The following is a 17,076-nucleotide window of genomic DNA, read 5'->3' on the forward strand; positions in this document are numbered from 1 at the left end:
GGGCCCAAAATGTGTAAATGAAGCCCATGAAAAACTTGTTTGGGGGTTAATTTGCACACAGAGAAAAAAAAATCATTCGAGCCTGGGTCGATCAGTTGGAAATAATATGTCATGCACAGCAAAATTTGACTGCAGCCCCGCCCCCCCCCCCCCGCTTCGGCGGCCCCTACGTTCTGACACAATTCATGCTTCACTCTTATTGGAGGATGGGTTTATGAAAAGGCATCATTGAAAGTTGTCAGATCTGACAACTTCGGTCGGACCGAAAATGTTGATGAAACCTCGATCCCTGGATCTGATTTGCACATCTAATTTCTATATACAGTGCGTCCCAGAAAAAAACAAAACCGAGATATAGCGATCATTTATCATAACTTAATCATAAATAGAATAGACAAATGACCTACCAATTTAAAGCTTAGAATCTCCTCTTTCTGATATTGCTTAGGTTATTTCTTATTCACGCATTAATGAGCAAGAACAATTTGAAGAAAGGAAACCCAAAACTTATTTGGCGGGGGGGGGGATCTGGGTTTCAAAAAGAAAACCACATTTCTGAAAAGTTCAATATCTGCTCTTGAATTTGATACCTCGATTACAGAAAATGGTCAAGAAATAAAAAAGTTCTGGTCATTTGAAATAAGGCTTGTATTTCCATAATTTCATTAGATAAATGTGTTTTCACCGGTTTCCCCACAGAAGCTATCGCATGGTGAACTGATCGTCAACAAAACGGAGTGTCGAGTGAGTTTGAACGCCAGCCTGGAGAACCTCTTCATTTTATGAAATTATTGAAATTCAAGTCTTGTTTCAAATGACCAGAACTTTGTTATTTCTTGACCATTTTCTGTAATTTAGGTATCAAATTAAAGAGCAGATATTGAACTTTTTCAAAAATGTGGTTTTCTTTTTGAAACCCAGATACCCCCCGCCAAATGAGTTTTTGATATCCTTTCTTCAAATGGTCTTTGCTCACTCATGCGTGAATGAGAAATAATCTAAGTAATATCAGATGAAAGAGGATTCTAAGCTTTAAATTGGTAGGAAATTTGTCTATTTCATTTATGATTAAGTAATGATAAATGATCGCTAAATCTCGGTTTCGTTTTTGTGGGACGCACTGTATAGCTTTTGATTTGTTCAAAGGCGCTCAGTGTTACTATGGTAACTGTCGGATGAATCGTCCGACACGGTCCTTTCAGCACCCACGGTTCAATCTTTTTTTTTTCTTCACTTTTTGATATACTCTACACATTCACAATGACATAAAAATATTCAACACAAGTCATGACACTGCATTAAAGGGCCTAATGATAAGAAAATAACATTTATTTAAATAAATGAGAACGCAAAATCTTGCCTTTAGGCGGGGTAAATAAGAGCCAACCGGGGATATGTATACTCGGTCGGGCCTGAGATATTTATATGCAATTAAATAAAGTAAAATTCACAGCGCAAAACGCCATTTTATCAAAATCGGATAACAAATAAAACTGAGTTATTGAATTTTTTTAGTTTAGCAATATTTTGTGAAAACGGTTATGTGCACGTCATCGATCGTCATACCGTGGGCTGATGATATCACACCCCCACTTTTCCCTGTTCTTATATAGGTCTGAATGTTGTTTCATTTTTTCATGCCTTTTTTGTGAATGATATGTTTCTCCCTTGTATGATAAAATAAGTTGCAGCAAGAAATAACGAATGAACTTAATCATATAGTGTTGTCAATCAAATTGTTTTAGTTCTTGGTATATTTCTTCTAATAAACCTAATTTCATAATAAGTCTAAAATATGAAAGAACAAGTTTGGATATGATATCATCAGCCCAATGAATGAATGTTCATGAAGACATGCCTAGAACTGTACTTCACCGGAATAATCAGTAATTCAATAACTTCGTTACTTTTTTTATCCATTCAATTCAGCATTTTGCTATCTTTTTTTACTCGATTTATTGAAATAAGCCTTTAAAGGGAAGGTCTTTTGCCCCCCCCCCCCCCCGCCTGGCTATGCGCCTGTCAATGAAAAATGTGCGGGGTATAATCTCTAAAAATGGGTAAAAGATCTGCAGTTAAGCCATAGAGATGTATACTTATTAGTATATATCTCTATGAGTAATGTTAAGCCAATAAATCTGCAGGCACGAGATATCGACAGCCATATTTTACGCTGGTCGAGTTGATATTGCGCAATTAACACGTGTATTAAAATGCATAGGTGTATCTCTTTAAATGCGTGACATCGCACTATATCAGTTTCTGGTAGTACATGCAGCGTAGTTCGTCGATATATAAAACTACGGTAGACATTTTGTCATCACACAACAGTCAGGGATAATCACAAGCTTTGAACACAGAATTAATTAGAAAGGAACGAACAGTCATTGGGATAAACACTAAGATAGTACAACGGTACTGTTTCCCGAAGAAGAAGAAGACGGCAGCCACTACTACCGGTACGGCACTAGGTGTAGGACGAGGTTGCATGAACGCGAACCAGAGAAATTGGTAAGTTGAAGTGTTGAACACAAATGACAAAATAAAAAAGATAGACGAGACGCTAGTTCAAATAATTAAAAAGTTATTAGAAATTCAATTATTTGATTTGTGACGTCATATGCGAGCAGCGTTCCTACATAGCGAATGGTAAAAAATCAATGAAATGTCATTTTCTCAGAAAATTGAAAATGGTTTTCACTGTAACTTTTGTATATCAATAGACAAATCATTTCACACCCGATCATGAAAAGAAAACAAAATTAAGTCATCAGGAACCATACAAAATTTGAAATTCATACATTTTATATTACATAACTTATGGGGCAGTAACCCAGGGGGCTCCCGGCCGCGTAGCGGTCGGGAGCCCAGGATCGTATGTGCAATTTGGCATACTCACCTGACAAGCGTGAAGTATGGTCAAAATAATTCTCGGAATAAATAGTTAAAACAGAAATCAAGCACTTACCACGATTATATGGATGATGGTCTAACGAGTGGCAGTTTTTCTGACATCTGGGCACAGACTGGAACCTCAAAAAACGAAAAAGTTCTCTCCTTCTACCCCTGTCTCGATCGGCCATTTTGTTACAATTCATAACAAAAATGGCCGATCGAGACGGGGGTAGAAGGAGAGAACTTTTCGTTTTTTGAGGTTCCAGTCTGTGCCCAGATGTCAGAAAAACTGCCACTCGTTAGACCATCATCCATATAATCGTGGTAAGTGCTTGATTTCTGTTTTAACTATTTATTCGGAGAATTATTTTGACCATACTTCACGCTTGTCAGGTGAGTATGCCAAATTGCACGTACGATCCTGGGCTCCCGACCGCTACGCGGCCGGGAGCCCCCTGGGTTAATGGGGCAGCTGCTCGTTTATGACGTCACAAATCCCAAATTTTGAACTCTAATAATTTTCTTACTCTTTAACAGATTTTCCTCAAACCTTCACCAATATTTTTTACTATTTTTTCTGCTATTTTTACAACAAAGTTTTGTTCAGGGTGAACTTCCCCTTTAAGGTACATCTCCATGTGTGACACAATAAGGCCATAATGGTGGCAATGTTTGGCTTATGTTCTCTTTTTCTATGGGACAAATGCTTGGTTTTACAGCTATTCATCATCATAACTTGGCTCTTACGTAAATTCAATTCTTTAAATTATTTTTTCTGAATTAAAAATAGAGATTGAAAAATGAAAATTTTCTTGCCATATTACTTTTCACCAATAGAGGGCGTACACAAAAATATGCCCAAAATTCAAGTTTTTGAGTGCTCTGGTGAATACAAAAATTATTCCCAAGTTGCTAATGAAAAATAAATTGCAACTGTATGGAAATTAGTAATTTGGGTCACATTAGTGATATTTTAATGATTTTTTTTAAAGGACAAGTCCACCCCAACAAAAACTTCATTTGAATAAAAAGAGAAAAATCAACAGCAAGCATAACACTGAAAATTTCATTAAAATCGGATGTAAAATAAGAAAGTTATGACATTTTAAAGTTTCTGCTTCATTTCACAAAACAGTTATATGCACATCTCGGTTGGTATGCAAATGAGGGAACTGATGACATCACTCACTCACTATTTCTTTTGTATTTTATTATATGAAATATTTTGATTTTCTCGTCATTGTCATGTGAAATGAAGTTTCATTCCTCCCTGAACACGTGGAATTCCATTATTTTAACATTTTGTGTTTCAGGCAAGGAGGTCCTAATCATCAAATTCGTAAAAATTGAAATATTGTGTAATTCAACCAATAAAAAACAAAAGAAATAGTGAGTGAGTGACATCATCGACTCTCTCATTTGGATGTAACTGGCTCTTTCAAGTAACTAGTTTGTTATAAATAAGCGAAACTATGAAATGTCATAACTTTCTTATTTTACATCCGAATTTGATGAAATTTTCAGCATTGTGCTTGTCTGATTTTTCTCTATTGATTCAAATCATCATTTTTCTGAGGTGGACTTGACCTTTAAAGTGTGTGCTATGTACAGCATTGGCATACCATAGTCCTACCTGTAGATTCCCCACAGGCAGGATGGTTGCAGTGAACAAGTGGCCTATAGCGGCCTCCTCTCGTCTCATTTTCAGAATCGGGGCCAGGGTTCAGGCCGAGGGGCCTGTTGCATGAAAGGGTCTTTCGTAGAACCGTTCTACGTAAGAACTAGATATCGCTCAACTGTTTCACAAAGCCGATTAGGGCGATACAAAGCATGGTCCTTGGAAAGACACCTCTAGACATATCCTACGTAGGCACGATCTTCTTTGCACTCCGCCAGCCATCGTCAGCATTGAGAGAAAATGCGTTTACGGCAAGCCACACTGACAAATCGCCTTTAAACATTTTTGGGGGTCATTCGATTGCACTCTGATGCATTTTATCTGGGATGGCGCCAAGTTATTTTTGTATGGGAGCAGTCATTAATTTCATGGCAAAACGGATGTCATTTTAACTTCTCCGAGGTAATCTACATGTAGGCCCGTAAGGGGCCCCATATATGTATTTTAATATGTTTTCTTTTATTTTCTCACATTTTCTCCCTCTTTTCCCCACCCCTTTTCAATTTTTTTTCGACCAAACTTGAAATACAGAAAATGGGCGGCAATCTCTCTGACCCCTCATGCTTTATCATTAGATAAACAACATGAAAACAAATACATGTATTTCAAAGAGAAATTATGTATGGTAAAGAAAACATGTTTATATAACGTTCAGCAAAAAAACACAAAAAAAGTGATACAAAACTAAGATGTTACTAAACATCTATTTTCATTTCATTTTCATAATCATTATTATTAATTTTTTGCTGCATGAGGTTAATTACAATCATTGAAAATTGTTGGATTTATGCTAACTTAATTGAGATATGATGAATGAAACAAAAAAAAAATCTACGGTAACAAACTAGCTAATTAAAATATAGATTTTTTTCTTGTGGTAAATGATATTCAACATAAAATGTCTATAGCTTACGAATCCATGACAATCAGTACAAATGAAGATAAGCTGTACCTATTTTTCCAAGCTTGACAATGATTAAAATAAAAATCAAACCTAAGCCATTTCATGTAAATCACAGCTCAGTGTGAGGCAAATATCGTCACGATTGCCTCGGTGTGTGGGGGAGTGGATGGGGTGCAATGCACTCTTTGAAGTGTTTTGGGCAAGAAAACAAGTTTAAAAAGGTCAAAGATATCTTCAAATCAATTTTACTACCTAAAATCCACAAGTTCTTCATAATTAGGGTCTTCTTTTATTCGCATAAGTATTTCAAAGTTCTGCGCAAATAATTTTTTACTAACTTTTCAAAAGTACAGTAAGTGGTGCTCACTTACACTGTAAGCGGAAATATTTTCCGACATTTGTATCGTCATTTGCTTAAATGGACCTGTACCAATGTTAATATGTGGAAAAATCTTCATGATATTACAAATGTATAACTTTACAGGATTTTTCAAAGTGTCAACTTTTTTTGATATGCACTGTACATAAAACTTAAAAAGTTATCAACTTTCAACATGACCAACGTTTATGAAGTTCAGCATTGTTTCTGTAGTGTAAATTTTCCTTTTCCATTGCGGATCACATTGTTCTATGTTTTATTAATTGCAAAGCACTATATACCCTCGTGACATGTTTGCAGTAATTTTCATATTTTGCTTGCCTTCTGATAATTTTCATGCAAAGTAATGTTTATACTCTAAACACTCACATTTGTATTTCTTGCGTTATATCTGACAAATAAAATAAATAAATTCGATTTTTTTTCACATACAGCCTCTCATATTTTTCTTTTTAGTCTCATACAATCAGACACGTTGATTTTGTTTACTCCATTCAAACCATATTTTTACCTCAACAAATAACATTTAAAGCATATTTTGCAAATTTATCACTATAAATAAGTATTCTATAAAAAAAGTACATGTATGTTGAACTAATGCAACAATTTGTCGACGCATACATTCGTAATTCCGAAGCTTCGTAATTCCGAAGGTTCGGTTATTCCGAAGGTTCGTATTTTCGAAGGTTCGTAATTCCGAAGGTTCGTAATTCCGAAGGTTCGTCAATCCGAAAACGAAATAAGGTTCGTAATTCCGAAGGTTCGTTAATCCGAAAACGAAATAAGGTTCGTAATTCCGAAGGTTCGTTAATCCGAAAACGAAATAAGGTTCGTAATTCCGAAGGTTCGTTAATCCGAAAACAAAATAAGGTTCGTAATTCCGAAGGTTCGTTAATCCGAAAACGAAATAAGGTTCGTTAATCCGAAAACGAAATAAGGTTCGTTAATCCGAAAACGAAATAAGGTTCGTTAATCCGAAAATTAAATAAGGTTCGTATTTCCGAAAATGAAAATAATTCATTTTGGTAACAAAAACGATGTTGTCATTACAAGATTACACGATATTATGCAATGATAGTAATAACGATCGATGATACATGCGTGTGTTGGGGCCAAAGCATGTATTTCAATGGCGCCCTGATCAAGCATAGGCTAATTTCGATTTTATCTGAGCAATTGCTGCCTATAAGCAAATGGTTTAATTAAAGATGCAGGGGATCAAGTGTGTTGGAAGCGTGCGAGCAACCTCTAGATAATAGGATTTGTATTGGAGGTGATGTCATTTTTAATAACAGCTTCTGCTGGTAATAAAAATAAAAATAATACTAATAATGATCCTTGTGAGATGTTGAAAGCGCGAATCGCAAGCTGAAACTAGTAGACATTTCATGTAACAAGACGTGAAGTGAGCATTCGGAGCATTTTTTGTAATCGTGAGAAAGATGTGTATCTTTCTAAAGAATTAATGCGAGGGCGAGCTGTAATTTGTTTATATACTGACCTGGGGCCCGTTGCATGAAACTTTTTACCTGAGAAAACAGGTTGTTTTTACAGGAGTTTTTGCCCTGTGCTAAAGTCATTGGCGGAAATCAGACTAACCTTAGTTTTCAGTTTTTACCAGAGTTTTCTCAGGTAAAAAGTTTTATGCAACAGGCTTCAGAAAGTAATCTTTTAAGGACTGCATTTAGTGACTCATGAATAGAATATATATCTCACGAACTAAATAATGAGAGCGCGAACCGCAAGCTTAAAATTTGTGATATTCCAACCTGAAAACTGGACATTTCATACTTCTTTTTTGTTACCAGGAATAGAATGAGTTCCTCAATAAACAATACTTGATGCGAGCGAGAAACGTGAGCCAAATTTTTCCGATTTTCCAACCTGAAAACTGGACATTCTAAGCATTCTTGTAAAAAAAATGATAATAGCTGGGAGAATAGTTTTCAGAACTGAAGTGGCTTCCCTGGGTAAATGATATCTATATCAATATTATCATTCTAGGCCCACATGAAATTTCCAAAAGTTTGAGCACGTGATTCGCTCGCAACATCTCACAAGGATGCCCTTTTAACAGTATTGACCAAAAAGGTGAATTTTACATCTTCAGATTTGACTTTTTCCCCCAAACCGCTTGCTCTCTCTACGCTCGCAGAAATGAAACGTAAATATATAACTTTAGTGATCACTTAAAAAATTGTGCTCAATTTAGTTACTACAAAACACACAACCTCTTTACACAGATGATAATCTAATGGTGAAAATATCCGTTTGCACCAAATTGCCCCTATTGGCCCCTTTTTTTTGCTTTGCCCCCCCCCCAAAAAAAAAACGTTCCGCCGCCATTGGCTAAAACACGCATCGTCTTCATGGCTAACTGCAAAAAGTTCTTAAAATGTCCCCTTTAGATCAGGTCAGAGCTTATATATTTAAAAATTCTCTTCGCGCTTCTTGCTAGCAGTTATTATCTAATTTTAGTTACATAGGCATCTCGCTTTGAAGATCACAAAACATATTGCCCATCATATTAAGAAAAATATATAGCTCGCGCTCGCATTATTTAAAAAGGGTTTATCATGTTATTACATATTTACTTTATTTTATAAGGATAAAGCTAATTATTGACTGTTAGGACTACCCTTTCAAAGAAACAAACAAAAATCAACTTTAAACTGCCGATCAAGGAAAATATGGCTAAAAAAAATTGCCCCCCCCCCCCTCTATTTGACGAAAGTTGGATCCGCCGGGAGGGAGGCAGGGGGCATCAAAAATGGAATAAAAAACAGGGGAATTAATATTTTCAAAAATGGGAAAGTTCCTTTTTCAAAAATAAATATGCCGTTTTTCATGTTTTTTCGAAATAAAGAAGTATACAAGTTAAGTTAAATTTCAGGCTGGAATATTGAAAAATTTCAGCTTGCGCTTCGCACTCTCATTCGATTGGTGAAATATGCATCCTAAAGAGGTCACTAAATGCTTTCTTTAACAGGTTCCTTTTCTGGTCAGTATGTTTAAGCTCGCGTTTTGCGCTCGTGTTAATTCTTTAGTTAGATGCACATCTTTTTAATGACAGCAGAAATCTGCTCGGATTTTTAAAAGCTAATTTTCATTTTTTATTGAAATAACCTAAAGTTTAGCTTGTGATTCACGCTCGCAACACCTCGCAATAATGCCATTTTAAGAATAATTGACCACAAAAAACGTTATACAACTTCACCTTTTAATTTGTTTTACCAAGCCGCTCGCTCATTATACTCTCTCCCGAAAAATAAAGCCTAAATATACATTTTGCCATAATAAGAAGTCACTTCAAAAAAGTTTTTCTCTTCTTAATCACTATCAAACACACAATGACTTCAAGCAGATGATAATCTTGAGGTGAAAAGAAAGTGCCCATTTTAACGTATGAGTTTCATTTTTTGGCTTTACCCCCAACGAAAATTCGTTCGGCCGCCCTTGCCTTCCCATCCTCATAATTGAACGGCAACAGTGTCCCCCCCCCCCCCCCCCCCCCCCTCCCCTTGCCTCTGCCTCTGCTTTCCCGGTTTTCATTTTTCGGATTAACGAACCTTATTTTGTTTTCGGATTAACGAACCTTATTTTGTTTTCGGATTAACGAACCTTATTTTGTTTTCGGATTAACGAACCTTATTTCGTTTTCGGATTAACGAACCTTCGGAATAACGAACCTTTTTTCGTTTTCGGATTAACGAGCCTTCGGAATAACGAACCTTTTTTCTTTTTCGGATTAACGAACCTTCGGAACAACGAACCTTATTTAGTTTTCGGATTAACGAACCTTCGGAACAACGAACCTTATTTCGTTTTCGGATTATCGAACCTTCGGAATAACGAATCGTCGGAATTACGCCACAAATGTTCGGATTAACGAACCCTTTTTCGTTTTCGGATTAACGAACATCGAGGTATAGGCAATTTACGTGTTTCGGAATTACGAACCTTCGGAATTACGAAGTGTAACCATTTGTCGAAATTACTTAGTTACATCAATTTTTTAAGTCAGACAAGGGTCTCTTTCGTTGAAATATCAATGAAAGGTGTCTCTAAAAGGGCACCGTGTTCTAGATAAGGAAATAATGAAAATTTCGATTTTATCCAGTTATGTTTGTGAATCTTTGATTTTTTTTTCTTGTTTTACCTCATAAAGTAAGCTCCATACATCAATTCTACAATCAGTAACAAATCAAACATTATTTGATCTCCATTTATTGAAATATATGATTTTAATGAAAAGTAGTCATTCCGAAATAAAAGGTTCAGGTGGCGATGAAGACTAAATATTTTTCCGATGCTATCGATATCAAAGACTTGTAAGACTAAATTGCCTTCGTGAAATGGAAAGCACTGATTTGTCACCAATCTTCCTATCTTGGAAGAATGGTCCTAGGACGTTCCTACGTATCGCTCATCGTGCAACAGGCCCCAGGTCATTGAGCAGCCGGGGACGGGGAATGGGGATAGAGCTCATGGACATGGTAGTCGCCTGGGCCCTGGGGTCGCCAGGAGGCTCCTAGAGAGTAAAAATCATGTACTAATGTATGCTTACTTACATGTAGCCAGAAGGCTCCTAGAGAGTTAAAATCATTTACTAACATACAATGCTTACTCTTCACGGAGCCAGGAATTCCTTCCCATTCATCTGCATGTACCGCCAAAAAACCCTGAAACTTTTTCCCCAGAGATTCTACTTTCCTTAAAGATCTAGCCCTAAAATAATCCTATAGATGCAATACAATTTCATTTCCGACAATTCTACGGCACAGCCTACGCTATCGATTTCATTTTTAAACAAGGATTCATAAAAAAATGAGAAAAATATTATGAAAAACAGGAGACTTGCCTGATGTTTATGCTGCTATCTTGTTTCCTAATGTTCTTCCCAACACTAGGGACACGCGTCCGCAACGTTCGCTTTACTTTTCCGCGAGAAAGCAAAGCGAGCAAGCAGTTTTGAAAAAATTCAATTCTAAAGTTGTAAAATTTGATTTTGGGTCAATTATGGCGCTAATCGCTGTTAAATGGGCATCCTTGTGAGTACCTCGAGCGAAGTTTGTGCAGGCTTCACTCCACTTCACTACCGCTCCTTCACCTACCCGAACTTCGAGACCATGAACTCGATCTGATATTCCGAGTGACAAAGGTGGGATATTATGGGGGATTATACAGTGCGTCCCAGAAAACACAAAACCGAGGTTAAACAATGATTTATCATAACTTATCACAAATACAATAGACAAATGACCTACCAATGTAAAGCTTAGAATCTCTTCTTTCATCTGATATTACTTGGATTATTCCCCATTCACGCATGAGTGAGCAAAAACAATTTGAAGAAAGGATACCAAAAACTCATTTGGCAGGGGGTATCTGAATTTCAAAAAGAAAATCACATGCCTAAAAAGTTCAATATGTGCTCTTTATTTGATACCTTAATCACCCAAAATGGCCAAGAAGTAAAACAAAATTATGTTCCTTCAAAACAAAGCTTGTATTTCCATAATTTCATTAAATAAACAGGGGCCCGTTTCTCAACATCTGGACAAGTTAGTCATATCTTTATCCACAAACTACGGAGTTAGTTCCAATTTTACTAAACCTGTTTCACGAAAGGCTTCCTAACTAAAATACCTTGATATCGATACTATCGGTAAAAGGAGCAGACGAGACGTAGCCTTAGTCACAAAATAGCATAATTTTCAAAAAGAAAAATTATGACAAAATTGCAAATATTGTGACGAATTGGGAATTACATCTTTTAAAAATAATAGCACAGGTAAATTATGCATCATACATACTTAGACCATGAAGACTGGGGCATTCAATTGCTGAACAATGGAATTATGAATAATTTATTTCATGACTAAAAAATCACATGTGGACGTTGAGATGGGTACCCCCGGGATATCCAATTTTAATAGTTTACGAAAGTAAACCATAACGGTTTTATTTGTAAAATTATGATAATTATACAATGTTTTATGATTCCAAACATCATCGAAATATAGTTTGACACTTTTTTTTATAAATCTTTGATACCGATCTTACGATTTGACAAATCCTACGCATAAATTAGAGATTAGAATTTATCCAAATGTCAATAGGGTCTGAAAACGACAAATACAAGTCCAGTTATGGATGGCCTGACGTGGTAGAATTTTTATCGATTAAATTATTTTACTATTTCAAAATGAATGGTTTTGTGGCGTTTTACCAATAGTTTTCATAGTTACTTTGTATTACAATGATCATTGAATGCATTATCCCACTTATTTTGGGATGTAATTTCAACCTCTATGATTGATTACGTAAGATTATAATTTTCAAATTTCTCGGCTCTTTTGCATGTCATAGTCTACCCACGTGATGCCACTACGTCACTAAGAAAGAAGTTATGACAGGTTCGGAGGTGTCATAAATATTTAGTGAGGTTGTTGTACACGATCTTGGTAAAGAGGGCTTCGTGAAACGGTTAGCGGACAAGTAGCTCACTATCTCCGATTTAGTCAAGAAGTTAGACTTATGACGGTGTTGAGAAACGGGCCCCTGGTTTTCACGGGTTTTCCACAGAAGCTATCGCACGGTTAACAATTTAAAGACTTAATGCATGGCTGATCATCAACAAAACGGAGTGTCGAGTGAGTTCAGTTTGAACGCTAGCCTGCAGAACCTCTTAATTTTATGAAATTATTGAAATTCAAGCCTTACAATGTATTTCAAATAACCAGAACTTTATTTCATGACCATGTCTGTAATTGAGGTATCAAATTAAAGAGCAGATATTGAATTTTCTAAAAATGTGGTTTTCTTTTTGAAACCCAGATACAGCCCGCCAAATGACTTTTTGGTTTTCCCTCTTCAAATTGCTTTTGCTCACTCCTGCGTGAATGAGAAATAATCTAAGTAATTTCAGATGAAAGAGGAGATTCTAAGCTTTACAATGGTAGGTCATTTGTCTATTTTATTTGTGATTAAGTTATTGTAGGACTGTTATTTTGACATTTTGTTTCATTTAATAGTTTAGTTATTTATAGTTCAAGCTTTGGTATTTAGTTCAGCTTTATTTACATTCTTGATGCTTCTATTGTCATCCATTTACATTTAACTTTCAACCTACTTCTGTCATTCCTTTGTTATTCAGATGTGTTCATTCATTACATTCCCACATCTGATTCTTTTTTTCAACATTCTTATTAGTTAATCATCCCAACGTCTTATCTATTTCCACCCTCTCTCTTATTGGTTATTTTTATGAATTAAGACTTTTCCATTTTCAGTTGGCTCCTCCATTCTCTTAATTTTCAATGGTTGATTTTGTGTAATTTAAATATATGCTAATTTTGTATTGCCATTATGAGTTTAGCTGAGGTAAATAAGCCCAGCAAATAAAATAGTGCACTACCAGACTTCTTCGGTTTAAAGGAGAATGAAACCATTGGAACAAGATAGCTTGTGTGAAAACAGAAAAATCAAAGAAACAGATCAACAAAAGTTTGAGAAAAATCGGACAATAAATGAGAAAGTTATGAGCATTTAAATATTGCAATCACTAATGCTATGGAGATCCTCCCATTGGCAATGCGACAAGGATGTGTGATGTCACTGATGAACAACTCTCCCCATTACTTTAGTATATATTTCACTTGAATTGCCTCTTTTATCACATCTATCCATAGATCATGTGTTCTTTCTACATGAGGGCATGTAATACATATTTTTTTTAAATACATCATGGATAAAGAGTTTGTATCATCATAAGAAAAAGCAAAAAGAGACATTTTGAGGGTATTTTATAGTCCACCAAAAGGAAAGTTGTTCATCAGTGACATCACACATCCTTGTCGCATTGCCAATGGGAGGATCTCCATAGCATTAGTGATTGCAATATTTAAATGCTCATAACTTTCTCATTTATTGTCCGATTTTTCTCAAACTTTCTTTATTCTTATTCTTTGATTTTTCTGTTTCTACACAAGCCTATTTGTTCCAAAGGTTTCATTCCCCTTTAAGTTCTCTTCATTTTGCGTCTGTTTCACTTATTTCCCTCTTCAGTTTGATAATTGAGTTTGAATTAGAACTTAGATTATTTTCTACCTCCAAACATATAATTTTCTCAACATTACATTATGATAAATTATCGATAAATCTCGGTTTCGTTTTTTGTGGGACGCACTGTATAAAATACATGCAACATCACAATCTTTATGACAATTAAAACTGATATTCTTACTTTACACAAAGTTTCACTTCTTTTCCATGTTTCTATTAGTCTCAAAATAGGTGATTTAGAGCCAACATGAAGTTTCTCAGTCCTCACACACATAAATAATTTGCTGCTGATTTCAAAACATCGCATGCGATATGCACGAGGTACTGGGTCCAGTCCAAGCTCGGACCCTCGCACATGCGATGACTTGAAATCAGCAGCTAATTATTTATACGTGTGAGAAGCATCATGTTGGCTATAAATCACCAATTTTGAGACTGATAAAAGCATGGAAAGAAATAAAACTTTGTGTAAAAGAAGAATATTAGTTTTAATTGTTTTTAAAGATTGTGATGTTGCATGAATTTTATATTTTCCCCCCATAAAATCCCACCTTTTGTCACTCGAAATATCAGATAGAGTTCACGGTCTCAAAGTTCGGGTACATGTACATGTAGGTTTAGCGTAGTGTTAGCGGTAGTGAAGTGGAGTGGAGCCTGCACAAACTTTGCTCGAGGTACCTTACTAAAAAAAATTGACATTCCGACCTGAATAAATGGTCTTTCTCTTTTGTAATCTTAAAAAAATAGTATTTTTAGGTGCTGCTGGTTTTTAGCTCCTGGAGACCATGTGCACTGTACTGTGAGACATTCTTTATGCTCAGGAACTGTCTCAAATACTACAAAAACATTAATCCATTTGACCCTACCATTCTTGATCAGTGAACTAAAATAGGTGGCCTTATTTACCCCACTCTCCCCTACATGCTTCAGTTTATGTTTAAATTAATAATTCGTGGTAGATTTTTTATCTCTTTAATGCATTTAGATATTTGAAGAAAGAGTGTATTCAAAAGGTAAAATTTTGCCATTTCTAAACTTTGTTTTGCAGAAGTTTGCTTGGGAAGAACATGAAAGAGGAAATCAGCAGGAGCAAATCATCATATCACTGACATAATTGATATATATATCCATGGCCAAATCAACTCCTACAAAAGCACCACACAAATCTGGTAAAGCACGAAAGAAGAAAATGGCATTGCCCCGAAGAATACTGCGAATTCTAGAAAGTGGCAAGAGAGTTCACTTCCAAAATGTCAGCCTGAGTAAGAAAAGGCAGATGTGCATAAATCACTATGTACCAGTTTGTGATATAGCAGTCACAAATGCTATCGACAATCGTCAAAAGAAAACTGTAATGCCATGCTCCAAACCAGCCCATGGGAAAGGAAACAAATCAGACACAAGTTTTGATGAGAAACTACCTTCAACAGAGCATGGATGTAATTTAAGACCTGGTAATGTATCAGTATTGGAAACTACATGTAGCAAGAGAAATGACAATCCTAGTATTTCTTGGGCAAACAATGAAAGGAGTGGTGTCTCAAATGAAAAAGATAATCGTCGTAAGGAAGTTGTTGCTTTAGACTGTGAAATGGTAGGATTGGGACCAAAAGGACGATTCAGTGCACTAGCCAGATGCAGTATTGTTGATCACAGTGGCAATATTCTCTATGATACGTATGTAAAACCAGCTGAGCCTATCACAGACTACCGGACAAAGTGGAGTGGAATCCGACCGTGTAATATGGTAAATGCAATAACTTTTAAAGAAGCTCAGGAGCATGTTAAGAATGTTCTCAAAGATAAGATTGTTGTTGGTCATGCAGTCTGGAATGATTTCCAGGTACTCAGATTTTCCCATCCTGCAAACAATGTAAGAGACACCAGTAGGTGCAAGTTGTTAGCAAAAATATGTGGCAGTAAGGGCACATCAGGTCATAGTTGTAGCCTCAAATCACTCGCTAAATATCTCCTTGGTATTGATATACAAAAAGGTGAACATTCATCTGTAGAAGATGCAAGAGCAGCTATGGATTTGTACAAGCTGGTAGAGGAGAAGTGGGAAGAAGAAATTCAATCAATTTTCCCTGATCAAGATTTTAGGACATGTTTTCTTGATGATCATTTCTGGCCCGAAGACCTCAGGCTCATATAAGGAAAGATATTATGTAACTGTATGATATAAATGTTATACTTCTAATTTAGCCTCATTAATCTTTTTGATGTGTTGTATTCAAATACATTAATATTAACTGGACTTGAGGGCAACACCAAATTTAATTAATATATTGTGTGCAACAGAATCATATTGGTCTGAGTCTTTAGATGAGGTCAATGCATCTGTTTGGGGGGAAATATTTGATTTTTCTCGAAAGTGGAGCCAGTCAATATTTTTATTACTTTATGACATGTTGTTTTTTTTGTCATGTTTATATCAGTGTTCCAAGAAAATTTAAAATGTACTTTTCAAAAAGATTTTAAGTGTTGTTTTTGTTTTAATTTACATTTTTTCAATATGCATGATTGATTGAATCACCGTCACAGCTGCCTAAATGAATGAATGCATAGTATGCTCATTGTACTTTTAAAATTAATTCATTTGCTTAAAGACCCAGAACGGACCCAAAAGCGAAAGTGACAAATCATACCAATCAAAAGCTTATAAACTACTTAGCACAGAAATGGAAGCTTTACAGTTTGTACAGTATGCAAAATAGCCCCAATTAATTACATGTATGTGCTTTCACCAGCCTCGAGACCATGACCTCATGTTTTGTTAGAAGCATTGTGATACTATAGGTTAATTATACACAAAAACTGGGTGATGTTTCCTCATTTAGATTGCATATTTCACTTCTATCACTAAGAGATGTCATAATATCTTTTCCTGCCAGCTTAAATTGATGAAATATGAAGCTTTTGAATACTAATACCGTATTGTATTTTCTGCTTATTTGGTGCAGCTTTCCAATTCTATCTGCATTCAAATTGTGTGTAATAACTTTTCCTGACATAGCAATTAAGGCCCAAGAAGAGCTAAACAAAGAAATCATTCAAAAATCTATTGAAGAGTTGTAGGTTTCTATCCATTTGAGCACTTAATAATTTTCAGTACCATTTTTTTTCTGTGAATTGAAAACGAATCAAATTCAG

General features: G+C 35.6%; 1 protein-coding gene across 1 annotated transcript; it reads left to right on the forward strand.

Moving 5' to 3' along the window:
- Positions 1-2,471: 2,471 nt before the first annotated feature.
- LOC121410375 (RNA exonuclease 4-like) lies at positions 2,472-16,346 on the forward strand. The gene is made up of 2 exons (XM_041602418.1): positions 2,472-2,511; positions 14,972-16,346. Exon 2 carries the CDS (start codon positions 15,053-15,055, stop codon positions 16,076-16,078), a length of 1,026 nt encoding a protein of 341 aa, XP_041458352.1. The 5' UTR covers positions 2,472-2,511; positions 14,972-15,052; the 3' UTR covers positions 16,079-16,346.
- Positions 16,347-17,076: the final 730 nt, after the last annotated feature.

The sequence above is a fragment of the Lytechinus variegatus genome, chromosome 3, assembly GCF_018143015.1.
Source record: "Lytechinus variegatus isolate NC3 chromosome 3, Lvar_3.0, whole genome shotgun sequence".
In the NCBI taxonomy this organism is placed as follows: Eukaryota; Metazoa; Echinodermata; class Echinoidea; order Temnopleuroida; family Toxopneustidae; genus Lytechinus; species Lytechinus variegatus.